The 17,749-nt window shown below is 41.7% G+C and overlaps 1 protein-coding gene across 7 annotated transcripts in view; it reads right to left on the bottom strand.

Moving 5' to 3' along the window:
* Positions 1–17,749, bottom strand: part of MCF2L2 (MCF.2 cell line derived transforming sequence-like 2) — a 197,943-nt gene that overhangs the window by 38,953 nt on the left and 141,241 nt on the right. For all 7 annotated transcript variants that reach the window (XM_076341284.1, XM_076341286.1, XM_076341282.1 and 4 more), the window contains exons 16-20: positions 10,685–10,751; positions 9,387–9,502; positions 8,004–8,073; positions 2,381–2,473; positions 1,779–1,871 (exon numbers count right to left, since the gene is read on the bottom strand). In XM_076341284.1, the coding sequence (XP_076197399.1) occupies positions 1,779–1,871; positions 2,381–2,473; positions 8,004–8,073; positions 9,387–9,502; positions 10,685–10,751 (439 nt within the window). The remainder of the gene's footprint in view (positions 1–1,778; positions 1,872–2,380; positions 2,474–8,003; positions 8,074–9,386; positions 9,503–10,684; positions 10,752–17,749) is intronic.

The following is a 17,749-nucleotide window of genomic DNA, read 5'->3' as shown; positions in this document are numbered from 1 at the left end:
CATTGACATGATTTTCATTCAGGCATATCATTTTCAGCCACATTTTGAGTTTGGAAATCATTTAATCCAAAAGCTGAGGCACTTGTGTTCCTGCAAAACAGGGCTGCAAAAAGGTAGTTCTTGCAAACCCCAAACAGCAGCAGTCTCTCCTCAAGTGCTTGGGTGACTAGGGCTTAGAAGGTAAAAGCAGGATGCATTCCTATAGTACCTGTTGCACAATTTCTAGGATGAGGATGGATCTCTGCTCTCTGCATAGCGGGCATGCTGCTTTATAATATTAGCTGAACTGATTGAAACCAAAGGGTTGCAATAATTGTGACCCAGGATTTAAAACTAGTCTGCCCATCACTCAAGGCGCACAGCTTCTTAGGTACTTGTTTGTTACCAATTTTTCACTGACTCCCATTTTCCTACACTTTTAGATGCTCCTGCTGCCAGGGAAAGAGTGCACCATCTTCACAGATCTCATAATCCTTGACAAAGTAAATGTCCGTGCCAATGTGTTGTTGCTACGTACAAAACTGGTCTGACCAGCTTCAACCCCAATGGCTGCAACCTGTTTTGCCAAAGAATTTTACTCCTTGATCTAATCTTGGTTTTATTTACAGTCATATTTCAAATTAAAAGTAGAATCTGGTTTACTCTTGCTCTTCTGAAGACCTTGACATTTCCTCCGTTGTCACAGAATAGTTTCAAGAAATAGAGCCAAATTTACTTCTGGATTACATTGATGTAAATCTACTGGAATCAGTGATTGTTAATATCCCCCTTCAATATTTGGATTCTACAGTTTTGTGTAAAGTCAATAAACAGGTCACAGAAATACTGCACAAGTGAATGGCCAGCCAGATCCTCACATGGCTTAAACTGGCACAATTTGACCAGCGCCATGGTAGCTATTAGCAAATAAAATTGCAGCCTAAAATCTTCATTGCAAATTTCACGCTAAATTTCATGACAGTACACAACACTACATTAAGTCCAGAGGCTTGAGAACAGCATGTAATTCACCTTCATGACCTGCCCATAAGGAAAGTCAGTAAACATTATTTTTAAGAACTGAGGCGATGAAGACAGAAATTTAAGCCACCATCTTCAAAAAATGTCATTAGTTTGAGAGCATATATTTCCTGTTGCCCAGTTCAGACCAGAATTTCAAGCATGGACCACTCACAGTTCCAACCAAATCAAGAGGGAAGTTCACACATTCATCCGGTGGAAAAGTTACAGACAATTTGTTCCTAGCTGGGTCTTTAAAACAGAGGCACCAAAAGGGAGTGGCTCCTTCTGAAAGGTTTGAGTCACAACCATGGGAAAATATCGGGTTCATAGAACTGAAAGGATTTTGTTAAACAGGGACAGATATCAGAGACAGGATTTAAAGCATCTGTTCCTGTTTTCAAACTGTAAGACCATATACTGATCCAATAAAGCCAAATTCAATTTCTGTTTAAAGACAAATAAAACAATAAATAAAACAATAAAATACTATATAAAATCTTACTTTACATATATATAGCAGTATATACATAATAATAATATACCGCTATTGCTTAGTACATAAGTACTTCTAAGTAATAGCAGTATTTATTCTGAAATAGAAGTCCTTTCTTCGATTGTTTGTTACTATTTTACAACTTAGCATTACAAAGTATTTGTTGAAGAAGTGAGAGAGGATTTATTTCCAGGGAGTCCTTCAGAAAATAATGCTGATATGCAATTCTGTAAGTAAAACAAGCTATGCATTGGAATTCTTTGCACTGTCATGGAGAACTTACCTTTAACAGCAACTGGTACTTGGTGATTCTCTGGACTGGCTTTAAGAGATAAGCATCTAGTGAGAGCTTATGATCCAATTTACGCTGACATTCCTGTAAGAGACAACAGGGAAGAAAAATACAATTGATTCTTGAAGCACAGGCGAGACACCAAGATCATTATCATTTGGTAATCTGAAGATTATATGTCTGTGAATTAATTGAGAGAGAAATTTGTTCCACCTGCATAGCAGTTTCCAGGTTACTTATGCCACAGTGCAAATATATCTAAACAAGAGCTGACGTTTAGGTTCAACTTAGCCTCGAAATCTGGCATGCTCTGCTCATGAGATTGCAGTCGTCTGGGGTTTGCAAAGAAGCCAGCACTTCTTTGGTTTGGGTATAGCCTGGAGAGTCAGGCTCCTGTCCAGGAAATCTACTTGCTACTCTACCTACCTAGTGTCCTGTAGAGAGCACCTTGACACATACTGAGCACCTGCCATCAGTATAAGAAGCATGCAGAAAAGTCTGTATATTTCTCTAAGTTTTCTAAAGAAAGAAGAGCTACAGAAGGAAAACAAGCTTTGATGGTCTTGCACTGCTACTCTGCAATGATATTCCACCTGAAAAAAGATGCTGTCTCCACACTGCCTCCAGAGAGCTTCAGACCTTGGCTTGTTCTGACAGTATTTTTCATATATTTGGAGGTCCTCTTTCTGCAAGAAAAGGAGAGTTTAAGTAAGGTAAGAAAAAAGAATCCACAGAGCATCTGCCTTGAGTCACACTTTTTCTTACCTTCCATCCTAACACATGAAGTAATTAATTCATGGTGATAACTCTGTATGTAAAAAATATACTGAAGATACCAAACTTGCTTTTTACTCCTGTAAAATTAAATACACTTGAAAGTGAGATTTTTTTCTCTCACTTTTTGCACAAAGCAAGGAGAATGCAGACTGGAAGACACATAATCTAACTGCAAAACTGTTATCTTCCAGAGAGGGGAATAGATGGCTTGAAAACAAAAAACATTAGAAATGTAAATTTTGTTAACAGTACTGGCACAGACTGGTGATTGCTAACAACACTCACCACTTAGCCAAGGTTTACATGTTCAAAACACTTTGAAAATAGTGTTGGCTCTGAATAGTACGAGGATGAATTAAAAAGTAGCAAGTTTGTCTTGTTGATGTCCTAGGCCAGGCAGGGGAAAGTGCTTAAACTCTGTCCTATCCAAATTAGAAGTGGGTGGATTCACTTAACCTCTGTTTACCTTTGACTACACTCCAGGTGCTCTCACTGAAGTCCATGCCAAAAAATCTCACTGACTTCAGTGAAAACAAAGGCAATCTCTATAAAAGCCCAAAGAGGTGTATTTTAAGATCCCTAGACTATATGGGTGGATACAGACAGAGAGGAGTTCCTCTGCCAGGTTCTCGGCTCACTAACTGTGCACCCGCTCGGCACAGAAGCCCTGCAGCCATGCGACCGTGGAGCAGCGCCATACAGATTCCTGAGCAGGGCTGGCTGTGTCTGACCGGCTGGGAGCTTCCCATCTTTGTCTGCACCTATCCTGGTGGACGTGACCTCGGTGAATCAAAGACAGCGCCAAAAATAAATCTCAGGAATTCCTGGCTCTTGCCTCTGTGCTTTCAGCCCACTAGACCGTGCCTATACACTCTTGGTGCAGGGAAAGCATTTTCTTTTGTATAGAGTTACTAGAAGAAATCAGTATTGCTGCTGTCTTCCTCTGTAGGCCTATACTGGCGTCACCCTGATGAATCATGTGAAAGCAGCGCTATGCCATGCAACACCTTACTGTGTGCAGGATTATGCAATACAAAAAGCACCGTTGCAACTCAATACAGTATTAATGGTGCTGTTTCCAAATAAGCACAGAGTTTTCTTCATGCAAATAGGATTGTTTGTACATGTTGCCTTGGAGGGAGGTTAGCAGGGGGTAAAACCCACAAAACTGAAAGTAATAACAAAGTGTAACCAAGCATTACAATTTGTTCCTGGCCCACAGAAAGCTAATTGGACTGGGCAAGAACAGACACAGTGACGGTCAAGAGCACTATTAGGAGTAAAAGAAAAGTACGAATTTAAATTTAAAGAAAAGGTACAATGATCAACAATTTATCAGTAATTTGTCATAGTGGAACCACCCTATGCTAATGCAATCTACTGCTGCCTATATCAGTGACAGCTGCTCAGGCAGATACTTACGTCTTTAAATACAGCTTTAAGTTTTGTAATAGAGTAAGGAATAGGAAATTCCTGATGAAATTACTAGGATCAGACTCTAAAATGCCAAGAAATAATTAATTGCCTAATTACTCAAATCCCAGTCTTAAATGTTCCACACATCTCTCTTTTCATATCCAGAGGTTCTGACCTCTTGCTGGTACTTTTACATCATGCTCATCTCTCCTGTAATGCTTTTCCTTTCCACGGTGATTTGCATCCTGAGATCTTTGCAAGCTTTTGCACACATGGCATATATGCACAGTTCCAATTATCTTTTTGACTGCTGATTTATGAATAAATTTTGCTTCAGATTAAAATTTAGCCCTTTGAATCCAACTCGCAGGTTTCTGGTCAGCTGCTACAGTCCTTTCACAGATAGCTTCCTTTTCTAAATACTTCTTTCTCCCTGAATGACTAAATGCCTCAACTGCTGGCTCCGATTAAATTATTCTCTTTTTCCAAGGTTAGCAATATGAATAAGTAAACAGTGGTAATCCACAGTGAGTCACTCCTGCCAGGCACCTCACCTGGCACATGGTGGTAAGCAATCTGACACACTTTTTGTTTCTTCCTGGGCATTCCTGCCTTGGTTTGGTAAGCTTTCCTTCTTCCCAGCCTCGTATTTAGCAGATCAGTCCAGAGTGTCCCTCTTGCTGCTGATAAAGCACTAGAAGAACCGTCCTGCAAGGCATTCAGTACACATCCCTCCCCTCTTTGAGCATCTGTGAAGTCCTTGCCACGCAGAGCTTTAAGCAAGGTCAAGCACCTTGGTGATGGTATAATAGCTGCCACGTGGGCAAAGTTGAGCTGGCTTACTTGTAGTTTAGTTCATATGAAGATCATGCCCTAACAAGGTCAAGCAAAGTGGGAGGGAGGGCAAGAGGGGCATTTCTGGCTCATCTTTCACCTGATTCAGCTGCCTTGTTCCAGGAGAGAAGCCAGAGAGGAGGAATAGGCTGGGACTCCACAGACCGTTTCTGCCATCACCTGAGAAGAAGGGTTCACATCCATGGTGACAGCTGACCAGGTGGCACTGGTGGAGGTGGGAGAGTGTGTGGGGACATGGCAAAGGAATGACTAGCAGGGGATGGAGGGACTCAGGCAGCAGGGTGTCCCACTGCAGCTCTCAGGATGCTTTCAAGCAGCTCTGGAATCAGGGCTGAAAAGCCCCACTGTGATCAGACAGGGTAATATTCTTCAAGTATGAATCTAAAAATCAGTCTGTTTCTAATCACAGGCCAACCACAATGTTATGGCAGGATGGTTACACCCATACAAAGAAGGAGAAATGGAGAAGTGAATCTGCAACAATGCAAGTTTCCTCCCAGAACTCGGCATCGCCTTGAACAGCAGCCGTTTCAGTTTCCCCCATGCCAAAGCAAGCATGGTCATAACTCACGGGGCAAGCCAGAAGCCTCTGCTCAGCAGGAAGACGTAAAAAGCTGCCAAATCATGGAGAACACAAACACACAACCAGGCTTTTGTTTGTGCCTCCTAAAGGCAGTCCAACAGAAACAACAAGTTTCTGGACTTTATGTGGCTTCTTCTAAAAACAGAACGTAAGGGCAAGTTCTTGAATCAAAGGTGCTACTGTGTGAGCAGAGACATCTCAGGAGAGAGGCTTTTGCTTTCTTAGCGCGAAATTTGAAATAGGGAGAAAGCAAATGCATGATTTAACCTCTTATTCAATAGATTTAGTGTTGTTTGACTAGGCCACAGAAACTGATAAGCAAAGGTGACAGAGGGACTGATTTTCTTTCACTTCACACCTGAACCATAGCTTTAGTGCTGCTGATTTCATATTGGTAGAATAGTGAGGAGAACTGGGCTCAACAACTGTTTTTACAGAGAGACATAAGCTACAATATTTAAACATGGAATTTGAACTTTCTGCAGAATTACAGGATTAATTCTGTATCAAGAATTTCTCTTTAGCTCCAAATTCAGGGACATTTGCAACATACAGACTATTTTATGCTTCTTGGATTTCAAAGGTTTGCGTTCTTCAAAGACTGTTTATCCTATTTGCATAATGATTTCACCACAATATTTTCCTGCTCAGCATCTGAATCTTAGGATAACAACATATTCTTTAGTAGTGTAATTTACTCAAGCTCTAAAAGCTTCGCTGTTAAACAGAAAATAATACAGCGGACTTATAATCACATTTATACTCATATGATGCTCTTCAGCCTGACCTGTTTGTAAATTGGGGGCCTACCCTTTGGAAGTATCACGTGTTCATAATTCCCATTGAAATCTTAGAGATGTGGCAGTGCTCAACACCTCTGACAACTGGGGTATGTATCTTTCATCCAAATCTGTCTGCATTTCATACAGCTCCTTGTTAAAAAAAAAGAAGATTCAACATGTACCCTGGAAAAGCAGCAAATGCTAGATGCAGTATTGTCGTGGTTTTAACCCCAGTCGGCAGCTAAGCCCCACACAGCCGCTCACTCACCACCTCCCAGTGGGATGGGGGAGAGAATCAGAAAAGCAAAAGTAAGAAAAACTAATGGGTTGAGATAGGAACAGTTTAATAATTGAAATAAAATAAAATAAAATAATACAAACAAAATTATAACGAAAAGGAAAACGACGAGAGAGAGAGGACCAAAACCCAGGAAAAACAAGCGGTGCAACCGTTTACCACCTCCTGACCGACGCCCAGCCAGTCCCCGAGCAGCGATCACTGCCCCCCAGCCAACTCCCCCCAGCTTCTATACCGAGCATCATGTCCTGTGGTATGGAATATCCCTTTGGCCAGTTTGGGTCAGCTGTCCTGGCTGTGCCCCCTCCCAGCTCTTGTGCACCTCCCTGCTGGAAGAGCATGGGAAGCTGAAAAGTCCTTGACTTAGTGTAAACACTGCTTAGCAACAACTAAAACATCAGTGTGTTATCATATTATTCTCATGCTAAATCCAAACCACAGCACTGTACCAGCTACTAGGAAGAAAATTAACTCTATCCCAGCTGAAACCAGGACAAGTATACAGTGGAAGCAGGAGGCACCTTTGACTACAGAGAAGAGGACAGATTTTCCCATTTCTTATGCCTCTTCCATTTCCCATGCAAAACACAGGATCTTATTCAAGCAGTTTTGTCAGACTATGAAAATGGTAGCAACCCACCAAAACAGGCTTTTTCTTATTAGTAGGGCCTCTGAATGAGTGTATAAACAAGCACCTTTTGTTCTGTTACAGGAAACAGAACTAAGTCACGCTAATTGGGGGGGGGGGGGAGGGGGAGGGACATGACTTGGAGCTCTCGGAGGAGAGAGTTGCAGAACTCAGGCACTGAAAGCCACAGGAAGTGAAGACACGTGCATCTGACCAAAGCCACCACTGCCTGTTGGCTTTGGGCTTTCTCATAAACTGAGCTCACTCTACTTTTAAGCAAACAGCTAACCCTCACCACTTCATACAAGTGGAGAGAATCCCACTTGGTTGTTGAATTATGTGAACAAGGAATCAACCTCACAGAGTCTTATGGAGCTGGTGGGGTTTCACCACGCAAGGAAGGTGGTTGACTCTGCTGGACCAGTTCTAGGGGAGTAAGTCTCCTGAACGGTGCAGAGAAAAGAGAGATAAGATAAGGCAGGAACAGGATGTACTGTCTGCACTCAGAGCAATCTGCTGTGATACTGTTCTCTGCTTATTTACAGTAGGGTGGTGTCTGGGATACATCAGACTGCTGGTATAGATTTGTCTGATATGAAAAGCATGTCAAACATACGGATCGCTGATTTTTTTTTAACCAGGGCTTAAAATACATTGGTAAAACACTGGTAACAGATCTCTTCCTGTCAGTAAACCAGGTAAAGGTTCAGATTTCAGAATACACACTTGTTAACTGTGGCTTAATTTGGGAATATCTGCTTATATGAGTTTCCCTCATTCACAAAAGCAATCAGAGTGAAAGGATAGGAGTAAATCTGTAAGTACTGTAAGATAAGACCATAGATATTAATACAAACCTGCAAAAGGATTTACTTACTCTTTTCAAAAAACATCGGGCAAGAAGCTCAGGGTTTTCAATACAATTTTCTATCTCCTTAAGGAAAATCCTGAGAGGGAGAAAGGAAAGCAAACAGTAAGGTAACATCCCACTCACACTGTGTGTTAGCTTCTGTGTAAGTGCAACTTAAAGCCTATGTTTTTGTAGTAAGAGGATTCAATAGGGAAGGTAACAATTCTGACACACAAAGAAATATATTATATATATTTTAGAAAAACGGGATGTGGTTCACAGCTGATTGCCTGAATCACCAATATTATCATGTTTTCATCTGCTCACAAGCATCTGACACATCTGGCTCCTCTGGCTGTTGAGATTTGTTTCCAATATGTAGCCCAAACACCTGCTTCCCATTTGGTTATAAGGATTTTTCAGAACAGCTAGAAAAGACAGAAAAGCTCTGTCAGATGCAGTTGCTTAATCAGCAAGCAGTGAAAATATGGGATGTAGTCCAAAGGCTTCTGCGGTGGCAGTCAATGCACTAAGCCTTTAGGGAAAGAAAGACCAGGCTTGCAAAGGGAGGGGAATGTCATTCTCCAAATGGAAGACACATTCTTTCAAAATAATAGGTAAACTGCAAAATAATTTTTCCACTATGTATCAACTACTCTGGCATAATAATTAAACTTGCAAAAGAGGGGTTTTTTTATTTATTTTGTTCAACTGTTTGGTACATCTTACAGGCAATTATTATCCAAAAGAATTCCTAAATTCTTACTTTAGCTATAGCCAGTTTTACTTAATCAAGGCTAAGAAAAGCAGAAAATTTACAGAAGTAGCCCTAAGCTTTGTGTTTTGAAAGAGGATCTAAAGAGGTTAATCGTGTTCATAATTGATATTCTGTAGTTAGGAGTACTAGATCACCTTGTCCACAGTGTGGACAAGGCTTCTGGAAAGGTTTATGATCATGTGAAGGATAAAATTCCTTAAGAAAAGTGCTATCAAATATATCATGTCTTCTGATGTGATAACAGAAATATGGGACAAATAAGCTGAACACTAAGAAAACTTCCTCACAGAGGAGTTTTGCCAGAGAAAGAACATCAAGATTTAGTCGTGTGACATCTACCAGTGTACCAAGGGAGGTAGTAAAATACTCGCCATGAGGGACATTCAAAATGGATAATGCCAGGGGAAATCACTAGTAAATGCACAAAAGGGTATAATCTTTCACAAAAAAAGATGAAATAGATGATCTCGGAGGTGTTCTCCACACATGGGTTTTATAGGACACACACAGAGGCAAAGTGAGGATGACTTTTCCTGCCTGCGTATGTGTGAGTATGACAAAGCACCCACATAAAGGGAGTAGAAATGACAGTAGCACCCGAGGGCGCAGGACAAACACCAGTTCCCACGTGCCTGTTGTGGAATTCGTAGATTTCTGGGAGGTTCCCAAAAAGAATTTCCTTCTTGTTCTGGAGTGCAGATGGAATCAGATGTACTAAACTGGGATTGTCCATTTCTGAAGCATACCCCTGCAAAGAGTGGAAAATAAAACCAGGCTGTTTTTACCAGGGAAGAAATACTGTGTCTGAGACACTGAAAAGCCCCAAAGCCTATGTGCTTTTTGTTCTCAACAGAGCATACAAAGGCTTCTCCTATGCCAGCTTCTTTGTTGCTCCAATGAATTTCTGATGCTTCTAATTTTCCCCAGAGCTTTTACCCCTGATAGCTGTGCAAACACATTTTTAACCACAAATGGACAGATTACTGGATTAACAAAAAAGATTAAATGATGTCCCTAGGATTCAAAAGCCATTTTGGTCAGGTAGGGATGGAAACTGCTAAGTTTGATAGACACATATCTTTCTGCTACACTGCTTCATTGCAAAAGGGTTAGTTTGGATTTATTTGTTGAACTGTGGTATTTGGCTTGATTATTTGGTTGTTTCTTGTAGAAACTGGATTGTGTTTCTTCAATAAAAACTTTGAAAGAAGAACATTCTGAGTGCAGATTTTAAACTCAAGAGTAATATACCAATTATCAGAGCTGTCAGCTCCCACAGATCAAATCCAACAAAGAAGCAACCACATGGTTGTAAAAAGAAACTACCCAGTCCTTCAAGTCCCACCCAAATACAAACATGATTGAGCCCTACTCAGCCTCCATCCTCCCACAGACTAGGGACCTCAGACTCTACACACAGAGAGTATGCTGGTATTCTACGAGTTTCAAAAGCTCAAGAGTTATATTTGCAGTGTGAGCTGTTCTTTTCTGTGTTCAGACGCTACATGGGACAACAAAAAAGAGGGAGAAGAGGGCCTTCCTTTTTTTCAATAATTTTCCAAACCTACATTCACAGAAATTTAGTGTCTGGCCCCATGGAAACCAAGGGTGCTGTTTCTGAGGTCTATTGATAATATTTTGAAAAGGCACATTATTAACTATTCCTCTGTCCCTGACTTTGAGAACCATGCAACTTTTATCATTCTGTGGGCTGGGGTCAGAAAAGGTGCCTCTTCCTTTAAGCCCTGAGGAAAGATGTTCAAAACATCCTTCTCATTTTCCATCTCCAAGGCTAAGCTATCTTGCTAACAAAGCCTGTGTACTCTAAACACAAGGTGGTAGGTGACAGTGCTCAGCCCACGAAGGATTTGCACCCATAGTAATGACTTAGAGGTTAAGCACCAGAAGTCATTTCGGAAGAGTTTCTTACCTCTATTATACTTTGAAGTTCTTCTACATAAACCCGTTCTGTTTCTATCAGCTCATTGATTATGTGGCTAAAAGACAAGAAAGTTGGAGAGTTAGAGTGTTTACCAACAGTTCAACACAGCACACATGAAAGAAAAAACGTTATTCTTTGCATATTCTTGTTTATGCCTCTGACTACACAAAAAAACCCTCCAAAGGTCATTTCTCCATACTTCAATATTGTGCCTTGATGATAAGCTTAAAAGTCCTAAACATCCCTTGGACTATTGTTTTTTCAGCTCATTTTAAACTCCATCTTGGTTGCTTCTGTCGTTTTTATACCTACAAATCTGAATAAAAAGATTAAAAATGCCCCAGAAGGCAAACAAAAAAGGTTTCCTCTTCTAATAATAACTAACAATACTCAATAAAAAGGGATTATATTTCCCAAGGCTATGTTATGTTTCTGTTTTGCTTTCTTTTATAAAATAAACAAAATTGGTGATTAGGCTTCCTTTCTTTAATAGATTGCAAACACAGGCAACAGGATGATGTCAGAAGTCTGAAAACATGAAAGAAAATTAGAGTAAAATATTTATACTATATTGTGGACTTTTCATTTCTAATATTAGTTCAATGCTGCTAAGTAACTTGGAGACCTCTATCTTGAAGATGCCTGATTTATTTCACAGAAACATGAATGTAACCAATTCACTTTTGGACAAATAACTAATTAGATTTTAAAATAAAATTGCATTAAATCCTTCAACTTTTTTTATGCATCAGTTGTCCCATATTCTCAAGAAAATGTTCTTTTTAATACTCTTATGAACAAAGTTTTCAGGGTAGCTCTTTCAGTGGTTTGAGCAGTTTCTCCAAGTAGAAAAGGACTAACACCTAGTATTCCTTTCCCAGTCCATGCTTCACAAGAGTCTGTAACCACACAGCTACATCAAGCAAAAACACATCACCAGAAGGACACTAGGGAATAAAGTCTAGAGAAACTGGAGTAAACTAGAGATGCCGGGGGAGGGGAACCTCAATCCATCCCACTCCTACCAGTTTGATGCCAGGGCCAGCAACAGATGCCCAGAGCCTGGAGAAGGATCACAGGTCAGCAGGAGAGCGCTTGAAGAGCAGCACAAAGGAACTCCAGCCAGTAGGACAGCTTCATCGGGGGCCCAACTTAAATGCCTCTATGAAAACGCACATAGCATGGGGAATAAACAAGAGGAGGTAGAGACATGCGCACGCCTGCAGGGCTACAACCTTATTGGCATCATGGAGATGTGGTGGGATGGCTCCTATGACTGGAATGTTGGGAGGGGTTGGTGGGGAATGTGAAGCTCAAGGGCAGCCTGAGCTGCAGTGACCACGAAATGGTGGAGTTCAAGATCCTTAGGGCACCGAGGAGGGCGCACAGCAAGCTCACTACCCTGGACTTCAGGAGAACAGACTTTGGCCTCTTCAGGGATCTGCTTGGTAGAGTGCCATGGGATAAAGCCCTGGAGGGAAGAGGGGCCCAAGAAAGCTTGGTAATATTCAAGGATCACCTCCTTCAAGCTCAGGAGCGATGCATCCCAACAAAGAGGAAGTCAGGCAAAAACGCCAGGAGGCCTGCATGGATGAACAAGGAGCTCCTGGACAAACTCAAACACGAAAAGGAAGCCTACAGCAAGGGTGGAAGCAAGGACAGGTAGCCTGGGAGGAATACAGAGAAATTGTCCGAGCAGCAAGGGATCAGGTTAGGAAAGCTAAAGCCCTGATAGAATTAAATCTGGCCAGGGACATCAAGGGCAACAAGAAAAGATTTTATAGGTACTTCGGGGATAAAAGGAAGACGAGGGAAAATGTGGGCCCTCTCCGGAATGAAACGGGCTACAGAGAAGGCGGAGGTACTCAATGACTTTTTTGCCTCAGTCTTCACTGGCAAGTGCTCGAGCCTCACTGCCCAAGCTGCAGAAGGCAAAGGCAGGGACTGGGAGAATGAAGAGCCACCCACTGTGGGAGAACATCAGGTTCGGGATCATCTAAGGCACCTGAAGGTACACGAGTCCATGGGACCCGATGAGATCCATCTGTGGGTCCTGAAGGAACTGGCGGATGAAGTTGCTAAGCCACTACTCATCGTATTTGAGAAGTCGTGGCAGTCTGGTGAAGTTCCCACTGACTGGAAAAGGGGAAACATAACCCCCATTTTTAAAAAGGGAAAAAAGGAAGACCCAGGGAACTACAGGCCAGTCAGTCTCACCTCTGTGCCTGGGAAGACCATGGAACAGATCCTCCTGGAAGCTATGCTAAGGCACATGGAGGACAGGGAGGCGATTTGAGACAGCCAGCACGGCTTCACCCATGGCAAGTCCTGCCTGACCAACCTAGTGGCCTTCTATGATGGAGTGACTACATCAGTGGACATGGGAAGGGCTACAGATGTCGTCTATCTGGACCTCTGTAAGGCCTTTGACACGGTCCCCCACAACATCCTTCTCTCTAAACTGGAGAGGTATGGATTTGATGGGTGGACTGTCCGGTGGGTGAGGAATTGGTTAGATGGTCGCATCCAGAGGGTAGTGGTCAATGGCTCAATGTCCAGATGGAGACTGGTGACGAGTGGCGTCCTGCAGGGGTCCATACTGTGACCGGTCCTGTTTAATATCTTCATCAATGATATAGACAGTGGGATCGAGTGCATCCTCAGCAAGTTTGCAGATGACACCAAGCTGAGTGGTGCGATTGACATGCCAGAGGGACAGGATGCTATCCAGAGGGACCTGGACAAGCTCGAGAAGTGGGCCCGTGTGAACCTCATGAGGTTTAAGAAGGCCAAGTGCAAGGTCCTGCATCTGGGTCAGGGCAACACCTGGTATCAATACAGGCTGGGGGATAAAGGGATTGAGAGCAGCCCTGCTGAGAAGGACTTGGGGGTACTGATGGATGAAAAGCTGGACATGAGCCAGCAATGTGCGCTCGCAGCCCAGAAGGCCAATCGTACCCTGGGCTGCATCAAAAGAAGCGTGGCCAGCAGGTCGAGGGAGGTGATTCTGCCCTTCTGCTCTGCTCTGGTGAGACCCCACCTGGAGTACTGCGTCCAGCTCTAGAGCCCTCAGCATAAGAAAGACATGGACCTGTTGGAGCAGGTCCAGAGGAGGGCCACGAAAATGATCAGGGGAATGGAACACCTCTCCTATGAAGAAAGGCTGAGAGAGTTGGGGTTGTTCAGCCTAGAGAAGAGAAGGCTTTGGGGCGACCTTCTTGCAGCCTGTCAGTACTTAAAGGGGGCTTATAAAAAAGATGGCAGCAAACTTTTTAGCAGGGCCTGTTGCGACAGGACAAGGGGGAATGGCTTTAAACTAAAGGGGGTTAGATTTAGACTGGATATAAGGAAGAAATTTTTTACGTTGAGGGTGCTGAAACACTGGAACAGGTTGCCCAGAGAGGTGGTGGATGCCCCATCCCTGGAAACACTCAAGGTCAGGTTGGACGGGGCTCTGAGCAACCTGATCTAGTTGAAGATGTCCGTGCCCACGGCAGGGGGGTTGGACTAGATGACCTTTAAAGGTCCCTTCCAACCCAAACTATTCTATGATTCTATGAGTATCACCAGCCATAAGCAGCACACAACCTGATGCTAGTAAAGTGTAGGCAACTATTAGCATCAATAACAGTACATGCATTTGTCCAGTATCTCCCTGTACATATGTTAGGGTAAGGATGAAACCAGTGATGGCTAGAAAGAAGAAAAATATCTTATGCTTGGAGACCCCTCTACCTCAGGAGCTACCTGCCACTTTACATGTACAAACAGTACCATTAATCCCAGGTTTTCCCCTGGAAATGTACTCGCCTAGCATGCTACTGGCCAGCCAAAGACATCATGGTGTGTCTGGAGGGTAGCCTCCACAGTAAATGCTACAGGAACCATGTTTTTTGGCAAAAATACAGATTTCTGGTATTTTGGTAAAAAGCTCTCCAAGAGACTGGAGGAGATAGAAATCTGCTCCTCTGCTGCCTAGTGCCAGAAGCTTGAAGCATCTCAAGGCTGCTTTCTAGAGGAAAATACAAAGACTGGAAAGTCACTCTATCACTGCTGCTGGGAAGTTTGCTCTGCCTATGTCCGGTTACCTCGTTTTTACATATAGCACAACAGTCATGTAATCAGCCAGACCCCATTAGCCCTTTATACCACAAACCACATTTATACTGGTGCATCCACTGTAAGGGGATTTTGTCATTCTCTACATTTTTTAGGATGTCCTTTTTGAGATTAATAAATCAATCCTACTTCTGATAAAGCCTCCTTTATATGGTTTGGCCAGGCATATGAAAGTAAAATACTCACATTTCAGGCAGCTTGAAATGCACAAGCACTAAAACCTTACTAGGTCACTAAAAGAGATTCATTGATTTGCTTCAGATTTACCCAGTCTTTTTCAAGGCAATATGGTTTTGCAGGCTAGGTGGGGACCACTTACTCTGGTCTCATAGGCTATTACTGCTTTATGGACCACTGCTTGAGAAACATTATAAATACTGAGAAAACTAGACCTTACCTTCAACTGACCCATAACGTTTCAAATTTTGTTATAAAATAACTAGGATTTCAGAGATATCTTGCCTTAATGCCTTAAGTAAAGACAAAATTGCAGTGTCTACCACAAGGTAGGGAAATAGGTCAGGGCTGTACCCTGCACACTCCAGGAGTACTGACTCCAATTAGTTAATTGAGATATTTACGCACAGGAAAGTTGCACCTAGCAATAAGGAAAAAATTGTATCACTCTTCATGACTAACCAGTACTACTGAACAAACACAGGTGCAAAGGGATTCTGCAGTACTATGCATGATCTCATAAAGCCAAGCCATGTTGGACTCTGATCCATGTAAGAGCTCTGTCCACGTTTCCCTGAATTTGTACACTTTTGAGCTGGAAAATATGTTTGGGGTATGCTCAGAGTACTAGATTACTCTTCATGAGATAGATACATATGCCACTTTAATGCACCTTCATAAGAATTGCACAGTCAATGGCCTGAGGGGCCACTTGTTCAAAAATTATTTTACAAACGTTAGCACTTGCTTTTACAGCTGACTGAAACCAATAAAACTTTTATGGTTAAATATGCCTTTCCTTTTAAGAACTATTGAAGTTACTGCACGGACCAGATGCAAAGGGGGACAAGCAGATTGCCACTCTTCTAGCATCACTACCAGTTGCAGCACTGAAAAGAAATCATGAGGACAAAGCACAACTTGTTTCTGGAGTCAAAAACTTAGGTTGGCTATCAAACTGAACTAACATATCTCATCAAGCTCAGGCCACTAATGGTTATCAAGCTACAACACAAACTAGTGGCAGAAACTTGTTGAATCAGACAGATGTTTGGTGGTCACTATCTGCTTCAAACTAAGTAGTTCAAATTACATTTGTCACTCTGGCTATCAGCTTCAGTAGAGAAAATTGGAGATTCAGTTGTCCAGGTAGGCAGCTAATAAAACAAATACAATAAAACAGACACATCCAAGTATAATTTCCTATGCAATCTTCATATTTGCACTGGCACGACAATGTGGCCGTAGAAACTGTGCATACATCCTACCTGTGCACACAGCTATGGTCTTTGCAATGATACACAGAAATATTTTAACTTTTAGCACTCTTCAGAGCCAAAGGATGGTTATATTCTTGGTTCCCTTGGTGGACCTAAGAACTACTGCTCTGCGTTTATTTCATGAATTGGAGAACAGGTTTGACACTGTTTGAAAAGGTTGTTCCATCAGTTACAAGTTTTGAAATATCATCTTTAACTTCAGCTCTAACCTAAATTTATTTTAAGGAAACCTCAAATTCTCTTTATTATTTCTGTTCTCCAGGTCCAGAAGACCTAAAATTTCGTTTTGCAGCAAAAAAACATAACAGAGCAGGTGTGACAAAGTCACCAGAGAAACTTAATATTTTTACGTTTTAAATTAATCTTTAAGTTCATCTTACTGTTGAAAGATGCCCATTTACCTGCAAACAAGACATAGATCTTCCAGATGTTATTTAGTCAGTTACCTAACAGATTACATCAGGACTGACTCAAGCAAACCCAGCACTTAGCTGACAATTATACCTGAAAAGCAAATTATTAGTCCATAGGTTTCCTAGCTCCTGTCATAAACAAACAACAGTGTGGTGCCTGTCAAAAGTACAACTCAAAGTAATCCAAAAAGTAGAACAGAGGCTTTTAGGATATTTTGCTATTCAGCTTTCTATGAAAGATGAAGCAAAAATGAATTATTTTAATCTTTTCTGAATCCTAGTTTAACATAGAGTACCAGCTCTTGAATCCCCGTTGTAAGAAATCTGTTTTTTTTAATTGATTTACTAATCCTAATTTTGTTTGGAAACATAGTCCATTCAGGGCATAAAAAAAAAAAAAATCACATATGAGGAATATTTTATTAGAGGAAGTTCTGTGGGGCTCCTAAGACACTGCCATTGTAGTTATGGGGTTGTCATAAAATCTAACACGATTCTTTAAGAAGATTTGATTTTACTATTCAACTTAATTCTATATGTAGATTTATACTAAGAGTAAATGCTTTAGCTTTTTAAGTGTTATGAAAAACTTGTCTAACTAACCCTTTCACTCCTTGTAAAGGTGGTGGTAGCCATTTCAGCATCTTGGTTTCAGTGACGATGAAACAGAGACAAAATCATGATGGTATTCCTTCAGCTCCTGGTTAGAGTTCAAAAGCTTCATATCTCTAAACCATGAGTCTGTACATAAAGGGTAATAATTTTCCAATACTTCTCCATAGTGAGACAGCAGGATTTGCTGCCTAAATAAGACTTTCACTGCTCAGATTTTTTGGTGGGTTTTTTGTTGTTGTTGTTGTTTATTGTTTTTAACTGTAGTCTTTTTCCAACCACAAATTGTGTCCACATGAAAAAAGAGGAATTTGACCAAACATCCAGCATTCTGTCAGACTCAGCACACATGCTTTAGAACTGTTTTCACACTTGCCTCTTAGTACCCATGGCCAAGTACATCTGTGGGATTTCCTACTTGGAACACAGGAGCTGTATGCTTAAGCCTCCCA

Source organism: Aptenodytes patagonicus, chromosome 6, assembly GCF_965638725.1.
Source record: "Aptenodytes patagonicus chromosome 6, bAptPat1.pri.cur, whole genome shotgun sequence".
Classification (NCBI taxonomy): Eukaryota; Metazoa; Chordata; class Aves; order Sphenisciformes; family Spheniscidae; genus Aptenodytes; species Aptenodytes patagonicus.
The sequence above is the reverse complement of the archived record's forward strand: the minus strand, read 5'-3'. Positions and strand labels throughout refer to the sequence as shown.